The 12,394-nt window shown below is 38.6% G+C and overlaps 1 protein-coding gene across 7 annotated transcripts in view; it reads right to left on the bottom strand.

Moving 5' to 3' along the window:
* UIMC1 (ubiquitin interaction motif containing 1) overlaps positions 1–12,394 on the bottom strand; it is a 139,263-nt gene that overhangs the window by 96,554 nt on the left and 30,315 nt on the right. For all 7 annotated transcript variants that reach the window (XM_055551064.1, XM_055551059.1, XM_055551037.1 and 4 more), the window contains one exon: positions 7,789–7,873. In XM_055551064.1, coding sequence (XP_055407039.1) covers positions 7,789–7,873 — 85 coding nt within the window. The remainder of the gene's footprint in view (positions 1–7,788; positions 7,874–12,394) is intronic.

Raw genomic sequence — 12,394 nt, forward strand, 5'->3', positions numbered from 1 at the left:
ATCTCAAAATAAATGGAGATTAAGCAACATACTTTAAATAACCCATGGCTCAAAGAAGAAATCTCAAGAGAAATATAAAAATACTTTGAATCAAATGAAAATGAAAACACAACTTATCAAAATTTCTGGGATGCAGCAAAAGCAATGCTTAGAGGGGATTTATAGCATTGAGTGCATACACTGGGAAAAAAGATCTAAAATCAATCATCTAACCTTAGGGAACCAGAAAAAAAAAAAAAAAAGAGAGAGAGCAAATTAAATACAAAGTAAGCAGAAGAAAAAATAATAAAAACTACAGCAGAAATCAATGAAATGGAAATTGAGAAGTGAATAGAGAAAATGAACCAAAACAAAAACTGATGTATTTTTTTTTTAATCAATAAAATTGATGAACCACTAGCTAGGCTGACTAAACAAAGAGAGGACATAAATTTCTAGTATCAGAAATGAAAGAGGGGACATCACTACAGACCTCTTGGAGATTAAAAGAATAATAAAGGAATACTATGAACAACTTTCGGAGAAGGCAATGGCAACCCACTCCAGTACTCTTGTCTGGCAAATCCCATGGACGGAGGAGCCTAGTAGGCTACAGTCCATGGGGTCACTAGGAGTTGGACACAACTGGGCAACTTCACTTCCACTTTTCACTTTCATGCATTGGAGAAGGAAATGGCAACCCACTCCAGTGTTCTTCCCTGGAGAATCCCAGGAACAGGGGAGCCTGGTGGGCTGCCGTCTCTGGGGTCACACAGAGTCGGACACAACTGAAGCGACCTAGCAGCAGCAGCAGCATGAACAACTTTATGTCCACAAATTGATAACCTCAACGGAACAGATCAATTTTCTTGAAAGACACAATCTGCCAACACTCACTTTAAAAAAAAAAAGTCTGACTATACCTATTAAAGAAATAGAATTCATAATTAACCCTGCACAACAAAAAGCAACAGGCCCAGGTGGATTCACTAATAAATTCTACCAAACATTTAAGGAAGAAATTATACAAATTCTCTACAATCTCTTTCAGAGGATAGAAGCAGAGGGAATACCACGTAAGTTATTCCATGTGACCACATTAACCCTAACACTAAAACTAGACAAAAATGTTACAAGAAAAGTACAGACCAATATATCTCATGAACACAGATGCAAAACTTAACAAAATATTAGCAAATTGAACCTAACAATACATAAAAAGAATTATACACCATGACCAATGGAATTTATCCCAGATGTGCATGCTAGTTCAACATTCAAAAATTAATCAACATAATGCAATGCATAAACAGAATGAAAAAGAAAAATCACATGATCATATTCAATAGATTCAGAAAAGGCAGTGGATAAAATCACTCATCCATGATAAAACCTCTCAATAAATTAGGAATAGAGAATTTTCTCAATTTGATGGAGAATAATGGTTTTAGAAAAGGCAGAGGAACCAGAGATCAAATTGCCAACATCCGCTGGATCATGGAAAAAGCAAGAGAGTTCCAGAAAAACATCTACTTCTGCTTTATTGACTATGCCAAAGCCTTTGACTGTGTGGATCACAATAAACTGTGGAAAATTCTGAAAGAGATGGGAATACCAGACCACATGACCTGCCTCTTGAGAAACCTGTATGCAGGTCAGGAAGCAACAGTTAGAACTGGACATGGAACAACAGACTGGTTCCAAATAGGAAAAGGAGTACGTCAAGGCTGTATATTGTCACCCTGCTTATTTAAGTTATATGCAGAGTACATCATGAGAAACGCTGGACTGGAAGAAACACAAGCTGGAATCAAGATTGCCGGGAGAAATATCAATAACCTCAGATATGCAGATGACACCACCCTTATGGCAGAAAGTGAAGAGGAACTAAAGAGCCTCTTGATGAAAGTGAAAGAGGAGAGTGAAAAAGTTGGCTTAAAGCTCAACATTCAGAAAACGAAGATCATGGCATCTGGTCCCATCACTTCATGGGAAATAGATGGGGAAACAGTGGAAACAGTGTCAGACTTTATTTTGGGGGGCTCCAAAATCACTGCAGATGGTGACTGCAGCCATGAAATTAAAAGACGCTTACTCTTTGGAAGGAAAGTTATGACCAACCTACATAGCATATTCAAAAGCAGAGACATTACTTCGTCAACAAAGGTCCATCTAGTCAAGGCTATGGTTTTTCCAGTGGTCATTTATGGATGTGAGAGTTGGGCTGTGAAGAAGGCTGAGTGCCGAAGAATTGATGCTTTTGAACTGTGGTGTTGGAGAAGACTCTTGTGAGTCCCTTAGACTGTAAGGAGATCCAACCAGTCCATTCTGAAGGAGATCAGCCCTGGGATTTCTTTGGAAGGAATGATGCTAAAGCTGCAACTCCAGTACTTTGGCCACCTGATGTGAAGAGTTGACTCATTGGAAAAGACTCTGATGCTGGGAGGGATTGGGGGCAGGAGGAGAAGGGGACGGCAGAGGATGAGACGGCTGGATGGCATCACTGACTTGACGGATGTGAGTCTCAGTGAACTCCAGGAGTTGGTGATGGACAGGGAGGCCTGGCGTGCTGCGATTCATGGGGTCGCAAAGAGTCGGACACGACTGAGCGACTGAACTGAACTGAACTGAATCTATAAAGAAAAACATATAGCTAACATCATACTAAAAGGAAAAAACTCAAAGCGTTCCCATTATAAATAGGAAAAAGGCTACGATGGCCCTCTCATCACTCCTTTTCAACATTGTACTGGACATACCAGCTAATGCGATAAGACAAGAAAAGGAAATAAAAGGCATACAGACAAGGAAGGGAAAAAGTAAAACTCTCTTTGTTCACAAATCACACTATCATCTAAGTAGAAAATCCAACAGAAGCAACAAAATTCCTAGAAGTAATTATACCAAGGTTATGATATACAAGAATAGTAGTCAATCACATTCCATATACCAGAAATGAACAAGTGTAATTTGAAATCTGATGGTTTCCAGGTGGTGCAATGGTAAAGAATACATCTGCCACTGCAGCAGATGCAATAGACACCGGTTCAATCTCTGAGTCAGAAAGATCCCCTGGAATAGGAAATGGCAACCCATTCTAATATTCTTGCCTAGAAAATTCCATTGACAGAGGAGCCTGGTGGGCTATAGTCCAGGGGTTGCAAAGAGGGGGTGCAAATTCATGCACACATGAATTTGAAATTTAAAACACAATACCATTTACATTGGTAATAAAATAATGTACAAGATCTATATGAGGAAAGCTATAAAACTCTGATTAACAAAATCAAGTAAAAATTAACTAACTAAAAGTATTCCATGTCATGGAATAGAAAGACTTATATAATGTCAAGATAACAATTTTACAAACCTGATCTGTAGATTCAATATAATCGATATAAAAATTCCAGTAATTTTGTAGATACAAAAAAACTCATTCTAAAGTTTATATGGAGAGAAGGAAATGGCAACCCACTCCAGTACTCATGCCTGGGTAATCCATGGACAGAGGAGCCTGACGGGCTACAGTCCATGGAGTTGCAAAAAGTCAGATACAACAGAACAACTAAACAACAACAACAAAAGCAAACCACCTACTCCAACCAGTGCAGCCTGGCAGCCTGGGGCATCCCATGCCCCACACCCCCACCCACCAAACTAAACATTGGACTGAAATGAAAATACTGCTTTTGCTAAGACATCAATGAAACGATTTGGATTAAGTTGAGCGATTACATCAGAAGAAGGTATGGTCATCTGGAGAGCTGGCTGATCCTGGTACATGCTCTCTGGAGTTTGTCTCCCAAGAGAAATGTGGTCTCAGACAAAGGCACTGACCACTGCTCTGCCTCCATCAGGTCCACACACACATACATGTCAGCTTGAGATAAACTCATATCAAATACTTACTTTCATTCACTGAACCTGAGTATGATGATTAATAGTCCTTGTTTGAATAAAGACTCACCCACTTAGTGGTTGGATAATCTTACAAAAGTCACTTAATTGGTCTCAGCCTGTTTCTTCTTCTCTAAAATGGGGGATAATCTTAAATAGAGCTACCAGTTCTTAATGTTCAATAAATATTTATAAAGCCCCCACTATACGCCAAGTATATGGTTGAAATTTTTTTTTTTAAGATTTTGCATGTACAAAGAAGCTGATTCCAGTCTGGCCCCGAGTAAACCTAATTTTCACTACTAAGAATGTGTCTCTTCCACATTCCATAGGCAATGTTCATTTGTCAGCCAACGGAAAACCATCAGCAGCAACTTTTGCCCCCAGAATTGTGATATTCTGTTTAAAAAGTGTGGTCTATTTTTTTTTCCCCTTCTATACTTAATAGAGCCTCATATAATATCGGAGCTGGAAAGAATCTTAAAAGTCATCCAGGCCAGCTTTCTGCCTACCTGGCCAGGTGGCCCACCCTATCTTTGGACAGCTCAGCTAGTAGACAATTCTTTCTTAAAACAAAATCATCTTCCCTGTGGTCTGTGTCCTAGTTCTGCCCTCTAAATCATCTCAGGAAAAAAGCTGCATTTTCCGTCTCCCTTGTAACAGTCCTTTTTGTGTATGTGGAGACCTCTCTCACTCCTTTGTCAGAAATAAATCTTTTATCCAGGCTCAGATAAAAAGTAATAACAACTATTTCAATCTAATTTCTTTTCCAAAGGAAACAGTGCCTTTATTAAGATGATGGGAATTGTCTGCTCACTTAAATCTTTACATATTTTATTGACTAATATAAATTAAGGCATTCAAAATGAAAAAATAAAAGTTTATATGGAAAGGGCAAAAGATCTAGAATAGTCAACACGATATTGAAGGAAAGGAACAAAGCAGAAGGACTGACGCTACCTAACTTTAAAACCTACTACACATAAAGCTTCTTTACTGTCTGAGCTACTAGGTAACACCAGTGGTAAAGAACTCACCTGTCAAGGCAGATTTAAGAGACCTGCGTTGGACCCCTGGAGAAAGGCATGGCAATCCACTCCAGTGTTCCTGCCTGGAGAATCCCATGGACAGAGGAGCCTGGTGGGCTACAGTCCATGGGATCACAAAGTGTCAGACACAACTGAGTGACTAATACACAATCATAGTTGAGGCAGGAGATAGATGGGCCCCAGGTCAGCTATCTACAACTGGCCTCCTGTTCATATCTCCTAGGGCCGGTCATTCATTACCAGCCCCTGTTTACATTTCCTGAAGTAAGAGACAAAAGGGCTCCAGGACTACATATTTATGACTGGACTCCTATTTATATTTCAAGATCTATACCTCAATATAAAAACCAACAAGAACAGGGTAAATAACTGGACATTGGGCAGTTTTAGGGCAGGGACAGAGTGGGACTAAAACCTGTTAAAAGATTAAGAGGTCACACACTCCCCCATCCTTAGGGCAAAGGAGACACTATGCATACGCAAAAATCTTTCATGAGGTCAAAAGGGCAGGGGATGCCAGACCAAAGTAAGCCTTGCCACCCCCTTCCATAAGCCTTTTCGGTGGGATCCATCTTAACTGAAAGGTCTGTACACACCCAAGGGAGGGTTAGGACAGGTCAGGTGTGGAAAAAGAAACTAGATAATTGGCTAAAGATGACTAGGAAGAACTGTCCTATATAAATGAATTAACAGCCTATTTTCTGTGCTCCTCACTATGGGGGACACCCACACCCCTTCTCTCCAGGTGCATCTCTGCCTTGCTTCTATCTTAACTAAACAAACTGTTTCTCTGTGTGCTCCTCCCACTTCTTCTTATGCTATGTCTCTAATAATAAACTTTATACCTGGATTTAAAAAAACAGTCTTTGTCTCCATGATAAATGCATCTTTCACTGGGGACAAAGATGCAGGAAAAAAAAATAGCCTCTAGCCTTTGCTGGTCTGGACTCCTGGTTTTCATCCACGTTGCCCAGGTTCAGTTCCTGGGCAGGGAATTAAGATCTTACTTCACGCCACTGCTCACTGCTGCCTCGTGGAGATCACAGTGACAGCCACCTCTAGATATACCACAAATTTAGCAACAACAACAATTATGGTTAATTTTATAAGGCTGAGAATTATACTTTAAATCACCTAAATTCAAATTAATAGTGAAAAAAATTCTGCTTTATCTTCAATGTTTTATAATAATCTCAGCTAGTTAACATACTTTTTAACAAGTTCACTGAAATACGTAAACATCTCACATGATATTAAAATGCAAAAATACAGTCATTATTAAATAACTTCACAACTGAGTAACAAAGTCAGAAGAGAAAAAACTTCCAATAAATAATTTTTGTGATATTGTGATTTATAATAACATATACTGAATCTTGGCACCTGACACAGAGCTTCTAATAATCCTGGAATTTCCTAACAACTCCTAACAGCTCCTAACAACTGGACTTTCCTAAATGAAAAGAGCAATAAAGGTATCTTTTGTTATTAATAACAATTCCCTTTTAAGCACACCAGAGATTCTATTAATGAACTTACTTTTGGAAAGCCCCTAAGGATGGGGGCTGGTTGCCAGGGGAACCAACCAAGCTACTAGAGGATTAGAACTTTTATTCCAACTTTTATTCCAACTATTAGAACTTTTATCCCCAACCTCCAGGGAAGGAAGAGCAACTGTCTGGAAGTTGGACCAATCACCAATGAACAATGATTTAATCAATCATACCTGTATAATGAAGCCTTCATAAAATACCTGAACTATGTTTGGTGAGCCTCCAGGCTGGTGAACATATACAGGGACCGAGAAGGTGACATGCCTGGGTAGGTCAAGGAGGTCCCAGGTCTCCTATATCTTGCCCTATATCTTCAATCTGGCTGTTACTGAGTTACATCCTTTATAATAAAAGTGAAAGTGAAGTTGCTCAGTCATGTCCAACTCTTTGCGATCCCATGGATTGTAGACTACCAGGCTCCTCAGTCCATAGGATTCTCCAGGCAAGAATACTGGAGTGGGTTGCCATTTCCTTCTCCAGTGGATCTTCCCGACCCAGGGATTGAACCAGGGTCACCTGCATTGTAGGCAGACACTTTACAGTCTGAGCCACAAGGGAAGTCAATCTGGCTGTTACTGAGTTATATCCTTTATAATAAACCAGTCATCTAATAAGTAAACTGTTTCCCTAAATTCTGAGAGCCATTCTGGCAAATTAATTGAACACAAAAGAGGGGTCACAAGAACCTCTGATTTATAGCCAGTGGGTCAGAAGCACAGGTACCAACCTGGACTTGCAATTGTCATCTAAAAGAAGGGGAACTCACACAGAACTAAGCCTTTAGCTTGTGGGATCTGACAGTGTCATATTTCCATAAACTGTAGGGTACCCAGTGTCCAAAGAGTTGGAGAAGTATTTTGTAAAGGGGAGAAAAAAAAACCTTACACATCTGATGACCAGAATAAAGTCCTGAGAGTAGAGCAGACACTTAGAATTTTAGTGATCAAAACAGTAACACCATTATTGGAGCCACTAAGTGATTTTCTACGTGTTATCTTCATTTTATTGATGAGGTAACAGCAGTAGGCTGTAGTGGCTTGCCTAAAGTTCACATAGTAAGTGGAAGCAAGGGTTCAAAACCAAGTGTGCCTAACTCTGAAATGGCACATTCTTAATTTCAACACGCTGCCTTTAATAATCAATTGTATACACTCTAGGTAACTGTGATCCCACAAATTTTAATGGAATCTTGAATTAACAAGAACCACACACATTCTTATTCAGAGAAACCTCTTCTTAATGAAGAAACTAGTGTCAATTCTATGACTTGAAACTTCCAAACCATTCTCAAGACAAAAATGAAAACATACGTGCAATTTTTCTTTTAGCCAAACACTTTGCTCTATTTGACTGTTTTGCCTTCGTTTTCTGCAATCCATTTTCCTCCTTTGGCTCCTGTTGCAAAACAAGAAACATGATCAGGTTGATTGGCATTAAAAGTAGTACTCTACCTTCCTCTACAGCTAACAGAGGCCACTAAACCTCTAAAGAATCAGTGTTTCTGTCAATGTTTTGTAACATTCTTTGTAAATGTTCAAAGAAAACATCAGAAAAAGATCTTTACGGTAGAAAAAGAAAAATGTAGATTCAGAACCAATAAAAATAAAAAACTGTAATATACAGATATAATTATGTCATATTCAAGCTCATATAAAAACCAACCCATCTGTAAAATACCAGCAAGTATGCACCCAAGTTCAGAGAAAGCACGATTCAATGTTTCAAAGTCAGTAATAAAGTTTAAGCCCAGTGCATACTCACTTCTTTTAAATCAGTACTTTAAAAAGCAACAGAACAATCAGGGAAAAGTATGTAACATATTTATCAGATAAAGGGCTAATTTTCCTTATATATAAAGAGCTCTTACAAATCAACACAAAGCAGCCTCCCACAGGCAAAAAATATGTTAAGACACTTCATAGAAAAACACACCACAAAGAGCTTGTATGTATATGGAAATGCAATTCACAACAATTATATAGGTATCTTTTTTTAATCTATACCAATGGTAAAAATGAAAACATTTCATAAAATATTTATTGTGAGGAAACAAGTACCATAGGTTGGATAAAATGGATGCAAATCACTATTTTGTGCATCTGGAACTAATATAGTGTTGTGGGTAAATTATACTTCAATTACAGTGTGTGCGGGGTGGGATGGGGAGAAAATGCATCAAAATGCTAATGGTGGTTATCTCTACAGGGTGGGGATTGTGGGTGGTTGTGATTTTTTAGTTTAGGCTTTTACATGTTTCTAACTGTCCACAATCAACAGGTATTGCTTGTAAAATTAAGATAAAAACAATAAATGTCATTAAAAATGAAAAAAAAAAAAAAAAAGAATACAGGCAAAGATGATCCCATAAATATATAACTGGGATCTCTGAAGAAGAAAACAAACAATGAAACAAACTGACATTAAGATTATAATAAATAAAATTTACAAGGGAAAAAAGGCAGAGGATGAGATGGTTCGATGGCATCACCGACTCAATGGACATGAGTTTGAGCAAGCTCTGGGAGTTGGTGATGGAAAAGGAAGCTTGGCAAGCTACAGTCCATGGGGTTTCAAAGAGTCAGACATGATGGAGCAATTGAACTGAACTGACATATTGAAAGTTCACTCTGACCAATAAGTTTCCTAACACATACACATAATATACCTATCTCACCTTGAAGAAAAATTCTTAGCATTCAGACTAACAAAAAAGACTAGTCACTTTACAAAAAAAGGAAAATAAATCAGACTTACCAAACATAACATACAAAGCAAAAATCAAGAAGGCAGCATTTTAAAGAAACTCAAGGGAAAAAAGAAAATTGTAAACCAAGGATGTTGGATCCCATTAAGCAGTCTTTCAGATATCAAGACTATAGAAAAACAGTATCAAAAACGTAACAACTTAGGAAATAATATAGTCACAAGACCTACTTGACAAATCTAGTAAAAATCAAGCACTATTCAACTAAAAAATGATTAGAATAAAACAAAAGAATTGATAGTAAATATTTAACATATTTAATTTTAGAACTAAGACTAAAACAAAAGTAGAGATAAGAATAGAAGAAAATGTGTAAATATTATATGCAGAAATGACACATCTAATAAATGAGAGAAATCAGAAATGGAAAGTAAAATAAGTTCATTTTCTATTGCATGCACTATAAGTGAAAGTCAAAGGATACTATTTACAACCGACAAACCAGACTACAGAAAGCTAAATTTAAAAAAAAAGGAACTATGAAAAGCATTTATATAAACTCTAAAAAAAGATATACCAAAATATATGCCAAAAGCAGAGTCAAAAATCAAAGAATATAGAAAAAGAAATAAAATTAATATAACAAAAAATTAAACTCAACGCTATGAGACTGGGTTATAAGAAAGTGATCCAGAATGGCCGAAAATGAAAGATCTAGAAGATAACAGTAATTGTGTGTGCATGCTCAGTCACTTAGCTGTGTCTGACTCTTTGTGACCCTGTGGACTGTAGCCAGCCAGGCTCCTCTGTCCATGAGATTTTCCAGGCAACAATACCAGAGTGGGTTGCCATTTCCTCCTTCAGGAGATCTTCCCAACCCAGGAATCTACCCTGCATCTCCTGCACTGGATTCTTTACCACTGAGCCACCTACCTAAATTGACTCTCTCCATATATCTTCCCAGAAAAAAACACAAAACCAACAGGGCTTCCCAGGTGGCACTAGTGGTAAAGAACCTGCCTGCCAATGCAGGAGGTGCAGGAGACCTGGATTCCATCCCTGGGTCAGGAAGATTCCCTGGAAGAGGAAATGGCAACCCACTCCAGTATTCTTGCCTGGAAAATCCCATGGACAGAGAAGCCTGATGGACTACAATCCATGGGGTTACAAAGAATTGGACACAACTGAAGCAACTTAGCATGCAACAAGGACCAGAAATAACACCACCTATGACCAATGCCTTCAACATTATTAGGAGACAAAACATACCACAGAATTCAAATAACCAGTGAGCAGAGAAACAGCAAATTCTAACAGAGTTCCCAATGCTATTGCAAGTCTATGAATAAACAGAACAAAGAAAGAGAAGGCTTAAGAGACCATATGAAAAATAAGAAAAAGAGATGAAAAACTTAAGAACACAGACAAAACCACCTTCAAAATTAGAATGTCTGACACTAAGACCAAACATTGGTCAAATACGTGGTATTTCACATAATCAGCTACATTTTAAAGGGCTTGAAAGTGAGAGGAACAAAAGTGGCAACCTCAAAGACGTACTACCAATGGAAAAGAGGAAGATACACAAAGAAGAGATGGTACCCCCTCAGATTTCATAAAAGAAAAAGAAAGGAGGAAAAAAATGACAGGTCCTGAAGAAAAAAAATAAACATGCCAACCTCTCTTCTAATATCAACAATACCATCCATAAAAAAACTGAAATGAAGTACACTAAAAAGACAAAAGGGAAGCTTTTGTCCAGTAAATACAAGAATAAAAAAAGAAATTTCAAACCAAGCAACTATAAAACAGAAAGAGAAAATGTAAATAAAACATTTAAGTTTATGAATATTCTCCTCTAATCATCAACCCAGAAAAGGAAATTAACACATCCCAAACAAATTTTAAAGAATCATCTACAGATTAAGAAAAGCCTAGAATCAGAAAACTCAAACCATAAACCAACAAGAAAAGGAACAAATAAATTGAAACTTGATAAAACCAAAACTGAAAATAGATAAAACCATCTCAAAAAAGAAAAACGGGGACTTCCCCAGTGGTCCAGGAGCTAGGACTCTGAGCTCCCAATGCAGGGGGCCCAGGTTCGATCCCTGGTGCATGCCTCAACTAAGACTCTGCATGCTGCCGCTGATCTGGAATGCTCCACACTGTTCTCCATAGTAGCTGTATCCATTTACATTCCCACCAACAATGCAAGAGGGTTCCCTTTAAAAAAAGGGGGGGGGGGTCTCCAAAGGAAAACAGATTCAAGTAAAAATCTGAAAGAGCCACTAAAGAAATACAAGAAAACAATGAGAAAATGAAAGGAATAAGCTACAAGATACACTGTTCTGAGAAAAGAACAAGATGCAAATAGATAAGCAACATTTCACATAAAAAGAAGCAGAATTAAGAAAACATGAATGGGGACTTCCCTGGAGTCCAGTGGCTAAGACTCTGTGCTCCCAGTACTGGGGGCCTGGGTTTGATCCCTGGTCAGGGAACTAGATCCCTCAAGTCACAACAAAGATCGAAAATCCCATGTGCCACAACTAAGATGCAGTACAACATTCAGAAAACTAAGATAAAGCCATCCGGTCCCATCACTTCATGGGAAATAGATGGGGAAACAGTGAAAACAATGTCAGACTTTATTTTGGGGGGCTCCAAAATCACTGCAGATGGTGACTGCAGCCATGAAATTAAAAGACACTTACTCCTTGGAAGGAAAGTTATGACCAACCTAGAGAGCATATTCAAAAGCAGAGACATTACTTTGCCAACAAAGGCCCATCTAGTCAAGGCTATGGTTTTTCCAGTGGTCAGGTATGGATGTGAGAGTTGGACTGTGAAGAAAGCTGAGCGCCAAAGAATTGATTTGAACTGTGGTACTGGAGAAGACTCTTTAGTCCCTTGGACTGCAAGGAGATCCAACCAGTCCATTCTAAAGGAGATCAGTCCTGGGTGTTCATTGGAAGGACTGATGCTAAAGCTGAAACTCCAGTACTTTGGCCACCTCATGCGAAGAGTTGACTCACTGGAAAAGACCCTGATGCAGGGAGAGATTGGGGGCAGGAGGAGAAGGGGACGACAGAGGATGAGATGGCTGGATGGCATCACCGGCTCAACAGACATGAGTTTGAGTGAACTCTGGGAACTGGTGATGGACAGGGAGGCCTGGTGTGCTGCGATTCATGGGGTCGCAAAGAGTC

Source organism: Bubalus kerabau, chromosome 1 (genome assembly GCF_029407905.1).
Source record: "Bubalus kerabau isolate K-KA32 ecotype Philippines breed swamp buffalo chromosome 1, PCC_UOA_SB_1v2, whole genome shotgun sequence".
In the NCBI taxonomy this organism is placed as follows: Eukaryota; Metazoa; Chordata; class Mammalia; order Artiodactyla; family Bovidae; genus Bubalus; species Bubalus kerabau.